The sequence below is a fragment of the Macrobrachium rosenbergii genome, chromosome 14, assembly GCF_040412425.1.
Source record: "Macrobrachium rosenbergii isolate ZJJX-2024 chromosome 14, ASM4041242v1, whole genome shotgun sequence".
Taxonomy (NCBI): domain Eukaryota; kingdom Metazoa; phylum Arthropoda; class Malacostraca; order Decapoda; family Palaemonidae; genus Macrobrachium; species Macrobrachium rosenbergii.
In genome coordinates this window covers 33,566,611-33,587,461 of record NC_089754.1, presented here as the reverse complement: position 1 = coordinate 33,587,461, position 20,851 = coordinate 33,566,611, and the positions used below count along the sequence as shown (strand labels likewise).

Here is a 20,851-nt window from a genome sequence, read left to right as displayed (position 1 = left end):
AATCGTATACATTGGGAAACCAACGAGAGAGAGAGAGAGAGAGAGAGAGAGAGAGAGAGAGAGAGAGAGAGAGAGAGAGAGAGAGAGAGAGAGAGAGAGAGAGAGAGAGAGAGAGAGAGAGGGCAAAGTTTTATAGTAAATTCAAAAGGAGTATAAAAAATTGGCATGATGGCACAGAAACAACAGTGTTAACAGTAGACTCGATTTAGATACGTTAAAGATGAATTACAGGGAAATACTGAAATATGGGAAGACCGAAAGTGTGGTATGTAAAACAAAAGATCAAGACATTTATTTATTGCCCAGCGTACAATAATATAAGGAGTGGATTCAGATTCTTGCAGCAGCCATACCAGGAAGGTAAGAGCTAAATAATTGCTCAAATCTTACAATTTACAGATCTATTCAGAGAATAAATTGAAGATATGAAAGAATTTGCTAAAGAATGTGGAACCACGTAGAAGTTATCGATGAGAGTGCGGGGGAAATAGAAATATAGAAGGAGCCTCTCCAAAGCATACATCCAACTGTTACTACTATTAATATGTCAACAGCCTCAGGCAGATTGCGTTAGCTGTCACTCTGTCCACAGCCCTCACCTTAAGCTTGGTAGTGTTCTAGAAAAGCTGTCTCCCATAAAAAAACAAAATCTAAATAAAAAATAATTCAAGACAAAGGATAAACAATACTCTTTATCACTAGGGGCATTTTTGCTTCTCCTGACCCGAATAAGGACTTAAAAAGCCTAGGGTACCGTAGCCAGCGTCAGGCCGTCAGCTCGAACTGCCTCCATTTTCAGGTAGGGTAGCCAGTGTTCGTAGGCTATTGTAAATTTACAAAGGTAGCAGTCATGTTATGTGGTCTGTGTATTAAAATGAAAAGTTTTGCGGTTATTTTTCAGACTCCAGCCACCTCCCGCTTTATAATTTATATTTTTCTTGGGTAAATCACATCAAAACAAAAACTTCTTCTCAATACATAACCTTCGCAAATGCCTAATAGCAGAGAAAAATAAGGACTTGTAAAAGACAATACCAGCAGCCCCCCATAACTAATAGGGCAAAATTGTAACCAGTAAACACCCCTAGTTTACGTTAGGTTGGTATTTTTAGGTTCTTTTACTACCTTATCATTTCCTGTTTCTGCATGAAAAATCCAAAATGGTTTTTCATGCAAAATGGCTAGCTGGCACCTTTGGAAGTGGCTGGCTGGAGTCTTCCGAAAAATTACCAGTTTTGCTGCTAATTCTGTTGAAATTTTGCTAAAATAGGCTCAGACTAGCCTATTTTAGGATATGCCTGTCGGTGATAATGGAACAATACATACAGTCACAAATATTTACAAGGAAGATTATACAAAAGTAGGTAATGCAATTTCGTAGTTTAATCTCGCTAGTGGTCGCATATTGATCATTGCCGTGATTTTTTCCATATGAAATGGGAGGGTCAAGTTTAAAGTTATTACTGGACTGAAAGTAAGTATACCTTAGTTTTACCTGACCACTGAGCTGATTAACAGCTCTCCTAGGGCTGGCCCGAAAGATTAGACTTATTTTACGTGGCTAAGAACCAATTGGTTACTTAGCAACGGACCTACAGCTTATTGTGGAATCCGAACCACATTATAGCGAGAAATGAATTTCTATCACCAGAAATAAATTCCTCTAACTCTTCATCAGCCGGCGGCGGGAATTGAACTCCGGCCCATCGAATGACGGTCTGAAGCTCAACAGACTCGGCCAACAAAGGGCTTATTACTGGACTAAAGCAAGATATTTGCCGGACTAAAGCAAGATATTTTTGCCATTTTACGTAACCCAAGAAGGATTCGTTAGTTTTGCCTTTTCGTGTATCTTTGGCTGCCTCTTTATATTAGAATTGGGTTTTATGCCAAGACAATTCAACTTTACTTGAAAACAGAATAACCCTAAACTTGCAGTTTTGAACCTATCAGATAGTAGGCTATAGGGTTAAAATCGGTATATAGGCTAGTGCTAGCCTTTAGATGTTTTTATCAGGATGTAATGCCTTTCTCCTGGAAATTGGTAAATTTATAGCAAAAAAGTCTGTCGACTAATTTGCTTTAACACTTTGTAAGAATTTCTTTCAATGAAATGAAAATAGAATTCGTAAAATTAGTACAGATTTATATTGTACAAACCCACCAGTCATGGGTTTGTATGAAAAACTTGTTTCATGTATTTGTCTTCTTCTCAAAAGTAATCTTCATTTATTTTTTAGGATCACGTAAAGCTTGTACCATAGTGAGCTGTTTAAAGGATCTTCCTCTACAACATTTAACGCATCATGGCATCTGCAGATGACAGTTTTGATCAGGTGGGTTGTTCTTTTGTATGTTATAAACAATCAAGTGTAAACTATATTGCAGTGCATAAATTTAATGCCACAGTAATAAACAATGCAGTAATAACTAGATTTAATTTTCATGTGTTCATACAACACACAAACAGTTTTGTTGTTTTTCCTTTATGGGATTAGTTTTCTGATGAGTTCTTTCCACGCTTTTCAGTGCAACGCACTTAGTGTGGTATCCAGGCTTTCTCACGTCTTCATTTATATTCTGTTAATTTTCTGTCCTTTCTTACTGTTCACTGCTTTGTTGCTTCCACACAAAGTAATCCATCATTTATTCAAACTCCACCATTCTGAGTGCGACCATGTATGTGCACTTAAAAACACTAAATGGCAAAAGTGAGAAATAAAGTACACAGGTGGAAATTGATGTGAGAATTAAGGTTGGACTGTTTGTATGGGAGCACAAAAACATCTCTGCTCAGCTAGACGAAGTAGCTGAGCATTGTATTTGAAGTGAATGGCTCAAGGAGAATGTTGTGTGCTGATTGGCTAATTTATTGCATTATCCCACTGTAAATTGTAAACTTTATCCACACTACATTATATACTGTTGGCTAATGATACTTTTATAACTGTATACTGTATTTACTGCACTGTACATAGAAAACGTCATTAACAGGAGAGTCTAATGAACATGAAGTTCGTTAGTATCACTCTTACACATGATTTACCATTCAACTTTGCTGGCAATCTGGTCATTATTTTGTTTTTGTTAGAAAGTGTTTTAAAGTTATGGTTCATATTCAGAGGATACAGCTCCAGTAAAGGAAAACTGGTTTTGCTTCATCTGGAAAATAGCACCCTAATAATGAAATAATAATCAAATAAGGAATGTACAGAGATGAAAACATCCATGGATTGTTCATTTGACTATCCCTGAAAATCTGGGATATTCATTTATCTTCCACAGACTTGTGCTTTGTTATTTGAATCAAGACTACTGTTTGATATAGATTGATTTTTCTTTGAAGGCGGGATAGCAGATTGCTTCTCTGTATGACCCTTGGTGAATGCCCTTGCCTATGGCCCCCTTTCTAGTTTCTTCTTTTCTTTTTTCTATTTCATACTTGTGCAATCTCTTCTCTGGAAGCTTATTATGTGAGATGAAGTTCTTGCTTTTCCCATACAAAATGTATGCTCATAAGGACAAAACAAACAGCTATAGAGCTGAAATTTGATGGTTCTAAAACTTTCTTGGGACATGCATTGACATGTAAAATTGAAAATATAGTCTTAGTTGTTGTGCTTGAAAAAAACATCTGGTATTTTTATTTTTGTAATTAGCAACATATAATGCATGTATGGTACTGTAACATGTCAAATACAGTACTTAGAAAGCAGACTCTAATGTTTGTAAATATATATATTTACAGTATTAAGTTTTAATATTCTTTTGATATGCTTTAAAGTATGAGGAGGAAGAAGCAGGAGAGACTCAGAGTGAAGCTACCATATCTTCTGGAACTGGAGGAAGGAAAAGGTTGTTTTCCAAGGAATTACGATGCATGATGTACGGTTTCGGAGACGATCAGAACCCGTACACAGAAAGTGTTGACCTTTTAGAAGATCTTGTATTAGAATTTATAACACAAATGGTAAGTCATCGTAGAGAAGTAAGAATATTAACATTTCTTCCATAGGTTCTGCATTGAACTTCAGTGGCTCAGTCAGAAATGCCCTCTTGCCATATGAAGGAAAAAATTTTAAACCAATATTACACTTTGGTCATAATGTTGAACAGTAAAATTTTCAGTATTTTTTTAATTTCACTATCAAAGTTATGAATTTTAAGCAACTGTTGAAAATAGTCTTAACATACTGCACCTCTTATGCCAAGGAACTTACAATTAGTGTTACTAAATTTTGTTATACATTATACAGGTTTTGATATTCTAGTGAAGCATTTAGTATTCAAGTTTTGCCAAATTTATTAAGTAAAAACTTTTTCATCAGACTCAGCGGGCAATGGAAGTGGGCAGATCAGGTCGAGTTCAGGTTGAGGATGTCCTCTACTTGGTGAGGAAAGACAAGAGGAAGTATGCTCGAGTTCATGACCTTCTGAATATGAATGAAGAATTAAAGAAAGCTAGGAAAGCCTTTGATGAAGTTAAATATGCTGGCTTGTGAAGATTCAACTACATCAATAACAGTCGTACAGTGCATGTCAGTTTCTCTTGGCAGAGCAGCTGTATTGTTTGTATAACATATGATAATAGATTAAGGGAGCAGCTCATTAACTGCCTCTTTAAAGTTGCATTTTCACTGAGCATGTGCCAATTTTGGAAGCAGAGGTATTATGACATTTTGCCAAGACAAAATGCTTTTGACTACATGTGCAAGTATGTAATATGTCTCTCATAGTCTTGTAAACATACATTTTGATAATCTAGTACAGTGTTTTTAATGATGAATTGTGAGTAATATAAACTCTTTTCTGATTTAAATACCTGGGGAATGAGTATCCTCTAATTTTTTTTTTAAGGGTGTAAACAAATTTTTTCACTTCATGTATGTTTGTGGTTCTACAGATTATAAAGTGCATTATTCTAGAAAGTATATCATGAGGAAAATTTGGTGTGCAGGCTTCTTGTCACTCTCTCCCTTTTGTCAAAAGTGACCTGGGAACCTAGTCTCCAAGCCCACAACAGAAACTACTAATAGCAACCCTGGTGGATGAACCTGCTCATTAGGTGGTTTATAATCTCAAGCACTTAACACTTTTGCAAGGCCCTCTACTGCCAAGGATCACTCCCAGCAGTGGCCAAATTTTCTTCCACCAACATTTTGTACATATTTAAATACAGCACAACAGGTCAGTTACAGAATAAACTGAAGTGTATGGTTATTCTAGGAAGTGGCGTTATGCAATTATGTGGCTGGATATTGCATGTTAACAAGAAACCACTTAGTAATGTAAGCAGTAATTGCAGTTATAGTAAACAATATGAATTATACAAATTGGTTATGGTTAACCAGCAAGACAAGCAAGGGACTGTAGAAGGTAGACAGTTTTTAATGTTGCACAAACAGCTCCATCCCTGATGTCAGAATAATGATTTCTAAAACATATCTTCCAGTATACCTCCAAACTGAAACAATACTTGTGTGATTTTTCTGCAATCTGAACACTGTGAGTGACAACTTCCTCTTTTTAAACATGCAGGAATTCATATGATGAAATACTTCAAGGCAAGCTAATTGCCTATTCAACTTGCTGCAGGAAAATATGGGCCAATTAAGAATACTTTATATTACTGAAAATATATATTACAGTAATACATTAATTATATAATTTAGAAGACAAATTACTTGAACATATAAACCTATAAAACAAAATGAGATTAATTCAAGAACAACCTGAATCATACGTCTGTCATATATGAATTTTTACACCAAACAAGGACCCTCAAAATAATTGCTATCTCAGAAATATTTCTTTTTATATAAAATATTGTACGTAGTATGAACTTCATATACTGCATATTAGTAATTATAATAAATGTCTGAAAATCCACTTTGCAATCAGTGTTATAAAGCTGATTATGAACCTGTACATAATTTCTGGTAAAAATATTGAAACAACAGATACGGCGCTTTAGGTAAATTTCATATAGCATTTGTTTTCCTTGGTTACAAAGTTTAAGGAAATCATTATATTTCCTCTTAAGCATATGTGTAATATACTGTACTAAAAAATTGAATTATTTCATAAAACAGGATATACATGACACGATGAGATGCAACATGTCTCTTTAACAATCATTAACTATTCTGACATTTTATTTGAAGCCAAAAATTTAATAAAATCTTAAATTCCTATCCCACATCATAAGCAAAATCCTACACTTTTTAGAATAACTACGACCTGAACTTTTTGAAAAGATAGTGCAAATGCTCCTTCTTCCCACCTTTTCTCTTCTCTGCATATACAGAATCATCGGCACCAGACATGGAACTCATGTTACCAACACGACGATGAGACCCACCACCTTTATCTAAAGACTGTCCTTCCTCATACATATCTGACTCTGAAGCAGCAAGAATTTGCTCAAGAAGATGAACCTGCTCTTCTCTAGTGTTGTAATGGAGCTGCTCTTCATCCATTCCCACCAACTGTTTTGGTGTTATAACACGATAGGCATAACCTTGGTTGATCAGAAAACTCTGCCTCTTCCTAGAATATCCCATTTCTCTGGTGTCTTGAGAAAGAAGGGCATAGAAGAAGGCATTGTAATTCTCTGCGACTGCGCCTTTCTTGGCTCGAAGAATACGACCCAGTCTCTGGGCTTCCTGACGTCGTGAACCACCTTGCGAGGAAATCTCAATCAGAACATTTGCCTCAGGAATATCGAATGACGTATCAGCCACTCGACTGAAGAATATGGTGTTCACTTTTGGATTCAATTTGAAATTCTGAATGATGGTCATTCTCTCTTTTTGATTTGTTTTGCCACAAATATACATTTTTTGCATCGTTTTAGCATAGTGCACCAGTGCATACACTTCATCAATAAACACAATAATTTTGTCATTTCTGTTTTCATGATACTTGATCAAAAATTCACAAGTTCTGAATTTATTGGGATTCATACCACACAAAAGCTTGATTTTCTGATCAGAAACCTTACCATTCAAATATTCACGGTAAAATTCTGGTGTCATTGGACACCATACTTCTGCACACTGAACCTTGGCAATATAGCCTTCTTTTTGAAGTTCCAACCAATTAGCCTCATATAATTTTGGCCCTATGAGAAAATTGAGATCTGCAATTTTGTCATCCTCACGAACAAGAGTTGCAGTTAAGCCTAATTTACAGTGTGACTGAACAATAGTAAGTACCCTCCTGAACATTTTTGCAGGAATTGTGTGCACTTCATCTAACACCATAATTCCCCACTCTTGCTCTTTCAACCAGTTCATCGTCTGCTCTGCTTCATAAGCTCGCTTCTGGTTGTGAGAGATCATAGCATATGTGGTAATTAAAATACCAGCATTGAATGGCTTGTCTTTGGCATCAGAGGTAAATCTGCAGATCATATCGTCAGTTGCAGTTGACCACATCTTAAACTGTTGCTTCCACTGTTCTACCGAAACTCCTGAATTACATAAAACTAAAGCCTTTTTATTAACGGTGCAGCAAGCAGTAACTCCCACTAAACTTTTCCCAGCACCACATGGAAGTACAATGATTCCTGATCTTGCCCTTCCATTTCCAAACATTTTCCTAAGGCTTTTTTCCTGGTAAGGGCGTAATACTGCAGATGGTTTTAAATCTATTTTTATGGACTCATTGACTGTGTCATTTTTGAAATCATACTCGGCAAGTAGCGGATAATCTAAGCCAATACAAGTTTTCTGTAGATTTTCAATTTTATCCTGATTAACCTCAAATGAGACCGTATGGGATGCTCTTTCTTCATCTTCATCATCATCTGCCTTGTCCAACTTCTCGTAAAGGTCATTTATATCTTCTGGTATTACAGTTGTTCCATCTTTTGCATCTTTATCTGCATCCTCTTCTTCAGGATTATCTCCTCCTCCTCCAGCCATCTGAGCTTGATGACTTGTAAACATGATGGCCTGAGACTTCTGTTTTTCAGAACTGAAGACCCCATCACTTGGCCTTAACATGCACTCCTGTATAGCTGGGTGTTTCACAAGTTTTTGAATAACTTCTGGGAAGTCACTTTCTACATAGTAACGATTCTTTTTCAGAACAAGTTTCACTTTTCCATATGACAGTGTACAACTCTGGATAAAGTCACAAATACCTGGTGGCAATGAAGTCTTGCACAACCTACGAAGATATTCAATTATATCATGTGTTTGCATACCAACACTTACAGCTGCATACAATGAATACGCAGTAAGTTTGTATTCATGGATAAATTCTGGACGACATACTGGTTCTGCAATTGTGATAAGGAAATCCTTAGCATGCTGGTATACTGGGGAATAGCTCTCTAAAAATATGTGGCCATTTGGAGCTACCCACAAGGGTCTGGAAGTATAGTCATCTCTCAGCTCTAGTTGTGAACGAAAGTCAAATGCGCCATACTGATCTTTAGGCGTTGCCTGCACTCCCCTCTCCTGAAATGATGATGCAAAATCTCAGTTAAAGTTACATGGGAAGACACTGTATAAAAAAATTAATGCTGAAAATCCAGTGCTTAAATGTTTATCAGAGATGCCAATGAGGTACAATGCTCTTAAAAGGAACTAAAATCTAAATAACAAAAATGCAGCTGAATTATAATTAAAGAAAAATTCAGAACTTAAAACTCGCATCATTCTTACAAACAAGTCATGCACTGTAATAAAAATGTGCACCTGATAATCTACAAATTATGTACAGGTACTTCAACAAGAAACAATACATTTATCCCTAAGATCCATAGAGGGAATATGATCACAATATAAACAAAATAAAAAATACTTCCTATTTTCCATAAAAACAAACATTTGACTTTACATACACACAGCATCAGAATACTGATTGAGCCAAGTGCATATGTTGCAACTTATGTTGCATTTATTAGTCCTGGTTTACAGTGGAAATGGCTGCTAGCTTTTACAGAGACTTTAAAATAGATCAGTAAGTGGTGTAGGCAGTAGGCTGTGATACTTAAATGTAACATACCCACAACTACAACCAATGACTTTTAATGTTTGACAATATTTGAAAATTAAGTTTAAGTGGCTCAGATGGATGCTACAGAAAAAGTACAAGCAAGGAGGTAACCATGTGGATGCTGCAGATAGAGGAGGTATAAGGGTGGATTCAATCCTATGTATCAAATGGCTTAGATGGTGTTACAGGATATGTTCAGGACTGCAGAATGTAAATGGAGTAAGGAATTTCACTGCCCATTTCTCAAAATATATTAGAACTGACAGAGGAGAAAGAGAAAAGGAGTACCTCTTATGCTAGAATATTTGTTAACTAGGGGACATTCTCAGATGTAAGGTAGGTACTGAAAGGGCAATGTGATACAGCTGCAACATGGATGGTTTGGACACAGAATGAGACAAGGTGAGAAGCAACTAGTCAGAAAAGTAAAAGATACACGAGAAGGAAGACTAAGGTGGTAGTTACTGAAGAAGCATGACAAAGACCAAAAAATGCATGAGGGGGTATAGATGAAGACCAAGGCCAGAAAGAAATTTACGGAGAGAACAAAGGACGGAAACTGGAAAGAATTCACTTGACACCTAACTGCGAAAAATGGGAAAGAATTCACTTGACCCCTAACTGCGAAAAATGGTAAGCTGACATAAAACGAGGATGACATTCTTTTCTTACCCACATGACAAATTACTTAGCCCAAAACCTCAGTCAACAACATGAAAAACAGACTTGTTCATTTACCAAAAAATAAAAGTGAAACATGACAAAATATGTTTTACAAAATCGAGGTCAACATACATAGTAGAGGCACATCAGAAGATCCATGTTATTCATAATTCAAAATTGTTCCACTTTGTATTCATAAGCCACAATAAATGAAAATGTTTTAGATACAAAGTACTGCAAGCAACTTATCTTATGATGTCAGAGGGGCAAAAACAATTACTACAGTAGTGGTAAGTCTACACTGAATATAAAAGCAAAGTGACCCAAAACTTGGATCACTTCGCATAAATGCTGTGAGTTAACTTTAAAAGATAAAAGAGAAAAAAACAAATGTACACAAATAATACTTATAAATCATAGTAATATCATACTTTATAAATCGTAGTAAAATCAAAGTCATTATGTAATGGCAGTGAAACAGCATTAAAGAAGAGAAGCATAGGTAAAAAATTCTGATAGACATTGGGTCAAGAGATCTCAAAATTTTCAGAACTTACTTCTACATTCCTTTTAGAAGCCTGAGGAATCCCTTCTAACTCCTCAGCCTCTTCTTCATCCGAATAAGCATCATCTTGCCTACGATATCTGTTCTTCTTCGGCATCTGCGGAAGAGTAGTATTTAGTATTTTCTTGCATAAGTTCTAAACTTCAACAAAAGTTAAAAACATCATTCATGACTTTGTTTTATTCTATTTTCAGTCCTAAGTCAATGCTTAATGATTACAAAAAACTAACAGCAGCTTCTGGGTGAATGCTTTTTTTTTTTTTATCCACAGTTTACCAAACTGCTGCAAGAGTGAAAGATCTTCTGACTGAGATGTGACTCTCATGATAATAATGACAGACTTACAAGAATTGCATTGCTCAAATTACAGTTGAATGTGGAAGATGACAAGTAATTACTGTATCAGAACTATACTACTAAACTCGGCTCTCCTACGCCCGCGTTCAATTCTCCGGCCGGCCAATGAAGAATGAGAGGAATTTATTTCTGGTGATAGAAATTCATTTCTCGGTATAATGTGGTTCAGATTCCACAATAAGCTCTAGATCCCGTTGCTAGGTAACCAATTGGTTCTTAGCCACGTAAAATAAGTCTAATCCTTCAGGCCAGCCCTAGGAGAGCTGTTAATCAGCTCAGTGGTCTGGTTAAACTAAGGTATACTTAACCAAACTCGGCAAACCTTATTGGAATAATGGCTACTAAACTGGCATCACAACACCTAGGTTATTGATGCCCTCATTGGAATAAAAGAGCATCATGCATAGGAAGCAGGAAGGGTGAGAAAAATACAAAAGGCTACCAGAAGAAGGAAGGGTTAGAAAAATACAAAAGGCTACCAAAATAATTCATAACTGATGAGGTTAGCAGGTTCCTAATTCTTAACCAACATGGTCACTTCCCTAAATGGAAGATACAGATCAAAACAAAGAAAGGTTTAAAGTGTCATTTTGAAATTTAAATTAAAAAATGGATAAATACAAATAATTTAGGTTATACAAAAACAACCCAAGGATAGATGGCTCGAAAGTAAATTGGAAAAACTGAAAACTACTACCACAGACTGGTTCTTGTCAGATGCCAACTGGAATATTTACTGCCCTTTGTTTATGTTTAAGGTATTCACCGTCATATGTTTATATTTTTAGGTTCATCCCCAAGGGATTGGGGGGCCAGTTGAGAACGACAGACACATGCTTCGCTAACAAAAAAAAAAAAAAAAACCTAAACTTTTCTATAATGTCGTATCCTTAACTAACAAGACCTTACCTCCCCAAGCTGACTTAAGGTGTTGTGCCCTGACCTGGCCAGGGGGGCTTTGCCCTCCTTGGATTCCCCCAAGTAACAATGAACATCAGAAACATGAACTAAGCTTCCACTCTGAGGCAGTGTTAGAGCCTGTTCCCGTTGTTATCAAAACTATCCAGGGGTGGCACTAAATACAGCTGCCATTTTGCACATAAACTGGTATTTACCATAATCAGATGGGAGAGATAGTAGTATTCAATTACACCAATAAATTTTTACTTGACATACTCATACATTTATCCTAGCCTACACACCTGCTCAGTTTACATATCCTTCCCTTCAGCAGATTAGTCTAATTTGTAAGATAGCCTATGGTCAGATAATGATTCTCCATAACCAGTAACCTTAGTTTCCCCTAGAAGCCCCATTATTGTTAGAAATAGAAGGGTCTGCAGTACACCAAGGAGATAACTTCGTCATTCTATACAAAAATGGAAATTAAATTAATCAAAATCACATGAAAAACTACATATGGACAAACAATGTGAGGGGTCAGGGATACTGTAGATTTTGTGGGCATTTCAGAGGGTACATGACCTACCCAGACTTACCTTAACCTAACCTAACTTTGCGTGATGTTCCCTAACCTGCCTAAATGTCCATGCCAAACTCTAATAAGGATGAGATGTAGGATTTCACCAACAGATAAATATATGGAATGTGTAACAGGCTACCCAAGCATTTCCGCTGGCAATAGGCTAAATGTCAAATTTGTCAAAAATCACACTAGCCTAGGATATTGGCTAAAATATCAGTGGAACTAAGCAAGAGGTCCACATCAGGTATTACTTGGGAAATTGATTTTCCATACAATATTTTGCTTGCTTATTAAGAATTTCCCATTATTTTTTGACGGTCGACTGTAACCTTAAAAGTTGTACATTGGGCATCCTGGAATGCTTCCCATGTTATTTTTGGTAAAATGTGGCTGTTTTTCGACCTTTCAAAAGTTGTTTTGCACATTTTCATGCAAAATCCTGGAATGCTAGTAAAAGAACCTAAAAATACCAACCTAACGTAAACTACTAAGGGTGTTTATAAGTTATGGAACTTTTGTCTTACCTTACAAGTCCTTATTTTCTCTGCTAAATGTTTTTGTTTTGATGTTTTACCTATAAATTATAAAGCAGGTGGCTGGAGTCTAACGAAAAATAACCGAGTTTCCTTCACCACTTGAGGCCCCGACTATAACACGGCCTGCTAGGTTAGGTTAGGTTAGTATAGTTCTTTTTATAATAGGTTTCCTTTGCCAATCCCTTCTTAAACATATGGCTCCCTAATGACTTGCGAATGCGTAGAAACGCTCAATAAAAACAACATGGTGGTCTGTTCTTTCTCCCATTGTTTCCAAAACCCCGCGTTCCAAAGGGTCCCCAACCATGTTGGGTAGATATGAGGTTAATAATAATTGACCGACAATAAACAACACTACCTCCTTCATCAGCAACACAAAGTATAGCAAAAATCAATTTCCACGGTAATAGTCCGTGCAGAGCTCTTAGGCTATTTGGAAATACCAAAATATCACACAAACTGTAGGCTAATCCATAGTTTTTGACCAAATAATTAAACTATAAAGAAGTAAATTACCCACTAAAACCTACAAGAAAAATCATAAGCCCTAATTATAACTAAATCAGAATTATGGCTAGGATTTGCTTTCGCTTACAGCCTACCAAGGGTAGGGAATTAGCCTGGCCTTAGCCAGGTGATACTCGCTAAATTTATCAAGTCAAGCCTGCTTTTAAGACTACGGTCTATATAACAGTCTTAATTTACATGCTAATATATAAAATTTTATAAAAAATAATGTCTTATAAATAATAAATCGCACAGACGGACCCGGAAAACTTGGAGGATAACAAGTACCTTATGGGGATCGGGGAATGATGTTGTTTACGTTCTGTTCTGCTCTCATGCAAGTAGATATTCTCACATTAAAGGAATCTGGTAATGCTTCTCTCTTAAATAGAGGTCAATTTTCCTTTCGATTTCACAACGTTATGCCATCTATCCATCATTATTAAAACACCTCCTGTAACTCTAAATATGCTACATATAGATACAGAAGCTAGCTATAAATGTGACGTGTGGAAAACTATATAATCTAAAACTGATTTGTCACTGATAAAGATAATTTTCCCTTTGTATAATTTTCAGTTTACTTCGGTTTAATTTTTTGGGAGTTAAATAAATTTTGATTTGCCCAAAGAATGATTATATCCACATTCGATCAACAAGTAATCAAGAATGAAGCAAAATTGTGGTCTTTATTATAGATGTTTGGCAAAAAAGATACATAATAGGCTAAGCATCAGTTTTCCCTACACTTTGATTTTAGCCCGTGATTCACTTGTCAGATAGCAAAGCATCTAGAAAATCTTGTTGGTAAAGGCAAAGGGCGTAAGATAAGTGGACTCCATTGCCCTCTTGGGAAGAGATCCATAGTCATCCACTTCACAGTTTAGATCGGTCAGTGTATAGTGGAAGCTTATAGCAGTCTGCGACTCTGATACCACTAAGGGAAGTCATTCAGCTACAGAGATCTTGGTATTTATTGAAGGAAGTATGGCTTCATTCATTTGTCTTCATAACAAATCTTACAGCCTTTAGTATAATTGTTCATCAGTTGTGTTGGTATGTCTCTTCTTTCAATGCCTACTGAGCTCAAAAACCCGGGTTCTGTTTTATTACAAATATTATTTAACCCTGTTTGTGTTAGATTTGCTAAATCAGAAACCGTAAAGTTATAAAGCAGGAGTTACAGAGACCATATTTTCCTTCAAATTTTAGCACATGAGGTCTGTGACACTTTTTACGCCATACTGTATGGTTATACCGAAGAAGGAAGAAGAGTGTCATCGCCAGAGAATGAGTCCTGTCTCTCTCTCTCTCTCTCTCACACACACAAATATATATATATATATATATATATATATATATATATATATATATATATATATATATATATATATATGTGTGTGTGTGTGTGTGTGTGTGTGTGTGTGTGTGTGTGTTTAAAAATCATGGTAGATGCACGTGACTTCGGTATACAAGTGAATACCACAGGAAAATGGCAGGCAGAACTTCCGTACCAAGCGCTTTCACGAGTTCATTCACGCATCTTCGGGGCACGAGATGCGTGAATAAACACGTGAAAGCGCCTGGTACTGAACTTCTGACTCATTTTCCTATGGTATTCGCTTATATATATATATATATATATATATATATATATATATATATATATATATATATATATATATATATGTATATGTATATACATACATATACCATATATGTATATATACATATATATATATATATATATATATATATATATATATATATATATATATAACTAAAAGTTAAAGTCCTCCTGGGCTTCTGTAGGCTCATAGGGTAGGAGCTGATCTGTTTCTTAGGCCGACAGCCAGTGGGGACAGGTCCCAGTGCTGTATATTTACATTATATATATACAGTATATATATATATATATATATATATATATATATATATATATATATATATATATATATACAGTAAATATTAAATTTTCAGAACGAAGGCAATGTCAAGACAAAAGTGTGAGTGAAGAAAAATTATAGAATATAATATCAAAAAAGGGACTAAGCACTGGAAAACGCATAAAGAAATTGTGTGATTGTGTATGCATGTTCATGTAAACACGTCAAGTGATGCTTTAAAATAAAACGACATGAAACTGCTGAATCACATATGAACCCACAACACTGCGTGCCGCTTCCTACACCTATACAGAAGACACGCAATTAGGCTTCCTACTATCTGTTCATTGTTTCTTATTTCTTCCTCTCCTTCCTCCTCCTCACACTTCCGAATCAAACACTCTTTTCACTTACCTATCATCTTCCTTTCGTTCCACATGAGCAGACCATCTATAAACACTTTGATCCGTGCTTTCACCTACGCTAAACTTTTTTTAGTGTACATATACAATCCTTGCCTTAACAGTTCTTCTACAAAAATTAGTCTTATTGGATCCTACTTTTCAATAGATTGATTTAATCAGCTCTGGATAGTCTCCATCTGTTTTATTTTGCCCTTAAATTATGCCTTGACCTCCACACTGCATGGAGGTCAGGTCATTTCTGTAATCGATTACCAGTCACCAATTCTCATTCGTCCAACCTGATATTAAAGCTACCAAATATGACATATCAATACCTGACTTAATAAATTTAAGTACAGGTTATAATATATATCTATAAAAAGCTGTTAGTTTATACCTTGAAGTAATCCATTATTACCTCCTATAGTACTAACGAGAAGCTATTGATTTGTAGCTTAACTTTCTGTAGCCAGGGCAACACCCATCCCCTAGTAGTGAATGTCCTTGACCCACGACAAAGGCAGGGATAGATGCCATCCTTAAATAGCTCATAGCTCTCTCTCTCAGAATGAAGATTTTAAGCACGTTTAGAAGCGACTTCACAAGTTCTGACGAGTCAGTTTACTTCTAGGCTGAGTTCTTAAAAACTCTCTCTCTCTCTCTCTCAGCAGTTCTCACGATTTTAAACGTGCTTCTAGAAGCGACTTCAAACAAATTCTGGTGCACCAGTTTACTCTTAAACTGGATTTTTTTTTCATCTCACTTATCGCATTTTCTTTTATCTAAGACCTTTTATTGGTTTCTTGACGATGTAAGTGAAAAGTATTTCTAGAGGGTCTTTTCTGCAATTCTGATAACTTTAGATTTTCCCAGTCATCTAGATATTAACAATTCTGTCGATGGTAAAAATCTAAATACGGTAAATTGCTTAATTTTCAGATTTTTTCTTTTTAAGATCATTGTAGAGGGGAGAAATAATCTATATGTAAATCAAATGAAGTCCACAATCACCCGAGAGATATAATAATTACTCTTATATTTTACTTTTATTGATGACATTATTTCCTCATTTATTTTGAAATCCTTACTATTAATTATAATTTTACTGTTTTTTGTATCAAAGGATACGAAAATAGGATTCATATTTTATTACATGCCATTCTTTACAATAAAATCTTGTCTTTAGGTTTAATCAAGTAAAATGAAGATGAAATATATTAATTCTTTGCTTAAATGTAAAGTAAATTTTCCAAATATAAAGCTTACGAAGCTAAAGAACACTCGAAGTTAGTTTTAACACATCATGTTTTAAAGGCTACAAGTCTGCTTCACCATGGAGGGAAGAAGTTCAGAGCCCGTAAGAGCAGAGGCAGTGGTGACTGAAGTGAGATCAGAATCTCCATCAGTGAAAGGCTTCACCCTTCGAATCGACAACCCACGTTTCGATTTCAAGCCTGGGCAGTGGTATGAGAATTTTCAAATAGTTGTACGTACTTTGTGATGATCTAAAAAAATGCAAAAATAGACCCAGTTCCCTAAAAGTTGCATTCTTATCGCTTTCAAAGGCTAGTCACTTGGTGCTAGACACTAGGCCCATTAAGGGTATGAGTAGTTGCAGACAGTTATGTTTTGTGTCGATCTTATAATATGCATATAAAAATAGTCCCATTTCCTTAAAAGTTACATATTTATCCCTCTCAAAATCTAGTCAGATGGTGCTAGTAAGAGTTTTGTTTAAAAAAAAACTACACCACTACACTACGTTTTACGTAATAATGAAGGAGAGAAATTGTAATGCACTTCGTACTAGGCCCAAGTGATAAGGACAGCCGTCCTATATTTCAACAAATTATTACGGAATTTCATACAACCAGCCTTAATTACATCTGTCTTTTATATCGTTGCAGTGTAGACGGGTTTAAGCCTTTTTCCAAATATACATGGTGTTTCAAATTACGCCCTGAACTTCAGCTATACAAAAGCATCAGTTTCTTTTATTTGTTCCATTATCCCCAGTAGATCTACAATTAATAGGATATCTTATAAGACTTATTTTCCTTCCAGGGTTGATCTGTTTGTTCCCGGGATAGAGACTATTGGTGGCTATTCAATGTATTCAAGTCCCAAGCAGCTCACAGAACAGAGGACCATAGACCTAGCACTAAAGTATTCTGACTGGCCTCCCACTCTCTGGATGCACGAACAAGTAAGAAACACTCTGTACTGGTATGCAAATTCATACAACAGAAACCCCTCAGTCATAACAAAAACTTAATATATATAAAACAAATAACAACATATGCACACAATTAGCTGCCGAGATAAAAGAAAGATATATAAAAAAGTTGAATAAATAATGGAAGGTAAGAGTGCTTTATTGTACCCTAGACTAAGAAACTCAGCCCCAGTCCTATAGAAGGTATGGCTTTTTATATGGCACTACCCCAGACTTGATCATGTTTATACAACTAACGACCCGGGGTACGGCAACCTAAAGCGACATCTGAAATGATTCGGTTGCCGCACTTAGCAACATAGGTAGGTCTAATATCAATTTAGTAAAGTTAAGTATACCTTAGTTTTACCAGACCACTGAGCTGGTTAACAGCTCTCCTAGGGCTGGCCCGAAGGATTAGACTTATTTTACGTGGCTAAGAACCAATTGGTTACTTAGCAACGGGACCTACAGCTTATTGTGGAAAAATATAGACTGTAGAGCTTAGCCAAATATTCATTATTTATAGCAGAGTTATATGATATATACACCATTTACATACAACGAGTATCAAATAATATTATATTTGATTATTTAGTGTAAATATTGTTTTTTATACTTTTTCCAGTACAGCAAACTATTGGTTTGTTTAGATAAAATTCACGGTGTATTAGATACTCATTTAATCAACATGGTGTTGGGAATAATTACCCTAAGATTCCTTTTTTCAATAAAGTGTTTTGATTTTGTTTTCAGGTCAGTATTAATTGTCTTCAGCCAAGGGTTGAGACTCATTACTTTGTGTTCCTTTTGATGAGAAACAATAATTAATTTTCCTCTAAACAATTGTCAGTTTAACTTTTCTGTGTATGAAATGACTACCAGACAATCTTATATTCTTTAATCTTGCTTTGCATTTTTACTGAATATCACCATCACGATTTTCAAAAGATGTAGCCTACCGATATTTTTCAGAATAAATTTTCATGAGTCTATGATATCATAGACTCATTAAGAAACTGTTTTGCAATTTTTTTAACAATTATTGTTCGAAAATTTGTATCTTTAACAGAATGGGAGGCTATAAATCTACTTTCGAATAACTGCTTAAATAACTTCGATTTTAACAAAACAAAAAAAAGCAATATGACAAACGGGTAGAATGCAGTGTGGGGAGGGGGGTCACAGCTTTCTTGGGGGTTGGGGGCAAGGCACCCCTGGCCCGGTTAGGGGACGGCGTCCAAGGTTAGGTTAGGTAAAGGTAAATCTGATTAGGTCATAATCCCTCTGAAATACCTAGGCTTACCACGGAAACGCCCACTATAATAGCCCTTGCTCCTCACTCTGACATTGGCGTCATTTAGGGGGCTGGGAGGGGCAACTGTCCCCCAAGACTCAAGTTGCCCCCCCAAGCCTCAACTTGCCCCCTCACCCCAAAGCCCAATGAAGTAACAGCAGCTGCTATTCCATTATTCCCACGAAATTCAAATGTGTCATCACATTAAGTTATATCTATCTATTTTATGTGCTTCAAAAAGCACATAAAATAGCTAAAAAAAAAACCCAGCTGATTAGGCTCGCTTCGCTCGCCAAATTGTCTTTGCCCCCCCGCCCCAACAAAAATCTGGAATGACGCCCCTGCACTCTGATAACCAAAAACTCACCATATCATCTTTCAGTGTAAGGTCAACTCAAAGGTAGAGGTACGCGTTGGTGGCAACATTTACTACGACCCAGTAGAAGGAGGAGGTCAGGAAGGCGCCCACGACCTACTCCTCGTAGCTGGAGGTGTTGGGATCAACCCTCTATCTTCAATTTACCGCCACGCAGACGATTTACACAAACCCTTTCGCAAGGACAAGGAAGGATGTCTCCCTGGGAGAGTTTCATTGCTGTGTTCTGCTAAGACCAAAGAAGAGTTGCTTTTCAAGGTAGGATTAATAATTCACAGTAGACAGCAGTGATTTGTTTTCATTGGTGTTATTTGCTGCCACAATACACAAACAAAAAATGTTTTGTTTATTCCGTTTAGTCATGATATGTTAGATCAAGATGAGTCTACGAACATCATCTTGAGAAATTTTATTTTACTATAATTTCGTTATATATAGGCTACATTATGTTTGATACATTATGTTAAAACCATTTGTTTGTTCTTTCTGTACTTCATTATTTTCTTCTCATTGTATTATTATTATTATTATTATTATTATTATTATTATTATTATTATTATTATTATTATTATTGACAGCCGACGTTAGACGCAATCGCCGAGGAAAACCCAAAAATAGACGTCAAGTACTTTGTAACCCAAGAGAAGCCAGGTGGACTTTCAGACGTCAACTGTAAGTTTCAAAACGATTTGTTTATGTGTTAAATATCTTAATAATCATTCCCTGTATGAAAAAACTGACCTCATTATCTAACCATTACCTCGTTTAAACGTCTCTGCAGATGGTCGAATAAACAACGACGTACTGAAGACGTCTTTGGAGGCGCTAAACTTGGAGTCACTGAAGGTGTTTGTCTGCGGCCCCGAGTCTTTCATCGATGACATAGAAATGCACCTCTTGAACAACGGCGTCGCGGGCGATCGGATATTTTACGAGCGCTGGTGGTGATTAGATTGGTTGCCTTTGCTGGTGGGCGTTTGATCTCGTAGTGGCCAATTTTTCAAATTTTAAATTTACAAGTGGAATGTGAATTCGAAAAAAAGAAGTTAAAAGTTCCAATTTTTTTGTAAGACAATTGAATACTTGCTCCTTAAAAGTAATCAAGTTGAATATGTTACTTTTCTTTCTCAGTGCAGGAAAAATCTCTTATTTAAAAGAATTTTGTTGTAGTTAAGTAATGTTGAAATTGCTTACAGTCACTTACTTTACAAATGCTTACTGTCTTGGATATCCTCTGTGGCTTTGCAAGAATCTATTTTAAGTCTTCCAGGGGTCTGAAAAAAAAATATATATATATATAACCTCATCAAGTGATAACATTGCATCAAGTGATCTATATACAATATTTCCAGATGAGTTATATATATATAGGGTATATATATATATATATATATATATATATATATATATATATATATATATATATATATATATATATATATATATATATATATATATATGTTATGAAAAGATATATTCTCTGAATATTTTGCTCATTCTTCTAACCTAACCAAGAATAGACTTATTTTCTAAGATGTAACATATAGAA

The 20,851-nt window shown here is 35.7% G+C and overlaps 3 protein-coding genes across 5 annotated transcripts; 2 read left to right on the top strand and 1 right to left on the bottom strand.

Annotated features, from left to right (window-relative positions):
- The first annotated feature begins 543 nt into the window (after positions 1 to 543).
- LOC136845898 (transcription initiation factor TFIID subunit 13-like) lies at positions 544 to 4,948 on the top strand. Its single transcript, XM_067116358.1, has 4 exons — positions 544 to 799; positions 2,241 to 2,336; positions 3,785 to 3,970; positions 4,329 to 4,948. The coding sequence occupies exons 2-4, from the start codon at positions 2,307 to 2,309 to the stop codon at positions 4,500 to 4,502; spliced, it is 390 nt and encodes a 129-aa protein (XP_066972459.1). The 5' UTR covers positions 544 to 799; positions 2,241 to 2,306; the 3' UTR covers positions 4,503 to 4,948.
- Positions 4,949 to 5,620: 672 nt separating this feature from the next.
- Positions 5,621 to 13,572, bottom strand: hay (ATP-dependent DNA helicase hay). 2 transcript variants are annotated; one of them, XM_067116353.1, is made up of 3 exons: positions 13,412 to 13,572; positions 10,230 to 10,334; positions 5,621 to 8,468 (listed from the first exon to the last, which is right to left on the bottom strand). In XM_067116353.1, exons 2-3 carry the CDS (start codon positions 10,332 to 10,334, stop codon positions 6,234 to 6,236), a joined length of 2,340 nt encoding a protein of 779 aa, XP_066972454.1. In that variant the 5' UTR covers positions 13,412 to 13,572; the 3' UTR covers positions 5,621 to 6,233. The 2 variants fall into 2 exon arrangements, with proteins under 2 accessions (XP_066972454.1, XP_066972455.1); XM_067116354.1 differs by having other exon boundaries at positions 13,385 to 13,461.
- A 382-nt stretch (positions 13,573 to 13,954) lies between these two features.
- On the top strand, positions 13,955 to 20,592 carry LOC136845897 (oxidoreductase NAD-binding domain-containing protein 1-like). Of its 2 annotated transcripts, none has more exons than XM_067116357.1 (6): positions 13,955 to 14,092; positions 16,728 to 16,877; positions 17,478 to 17,619; positions 19,308 to 19,559; positions 19,881 to 19,974; positions 20,084 to 20,592. In XM_067116357.1, the coding sequence occupies exons 2-6, from the start codon at positions 16,747 to 16,749 to the stop codon at positions 20,248 to 20,250; spliced, it is 786 nt and encodes a 261-aa protein (XP_066972458.1). In that variant the 5' UTR covers positions 13,955 to 14,092; positions 16,728 to 16,746; the 3' UTR covers positions 20,251 to 20,592. The 2 variants fall into 2 exon arrangements, with proteins under 2 accessions (XP_066972458.1, XP_066972457.1); XM_067116356.1 differs by having other exon boundaries at positions 13,983 to 14,108.
- Positions 20,593 to 20,851: the final 259 nt, after the last annotated feature.

Bases quoted from the DNA above. Each gene is read 5' to 3' on its own strand.
- LOC136845897 (XM_067116357.1), top strand. From the start codon at position 16,747: ATGGAGGGAAGAAGTTCAGAGCCCGTAAGAGCAGAGGCAGTGGTGACT. The intron at 16,878-17,477 runs GTATGAGAATTT...TTTTCCTTCCAG, and splicing joins GATTTCAAGCCTGGGCAGTG to GGTTGATCTGTTTGTTCCCG. The intron at 17,620-19,307 runs GTAAGAAACACT...ATCATCTTTCAG, and splicing joins CTCTCTGGATGCACGAACAA to TGTAAGGTCAACTCAAAGGT.
- LOC136845898 (XM_067116358.1), top strand. From the start codon at position 2,307: ATGGCATCTGCAGATGACAGTTTTGATCAG. The intron at 2,337-3,784 runs GTGGGTTGTTCT...TATGCTTTAAAG, and splicing joins CAGATGACAGTTTTGATCAG to TATGAGGAGGAAGAAGCAGG. The intron at 3,971-4,328 runs GTAAGTCATCGT...CTTTTTCATCAG, and splicing joins TAGAATTTATAACACAAATG to ACTCAGCGGGCAATGGAAGT.
- hay (XM_067116353.1), bottom strand. From the start codon at position 10,334: ATGCCGAAGAAGAACAGATATCGTAGGCAAGATGATGCTTATTCGGAT. The intron at 8,469-10,229 runs GTAAGTTCTGAA...TCATCATTTCAG, and splicing joins CTTCTAAAAGGAATGTAGAA to GAGAGGGGAGTGCAGGCAAC.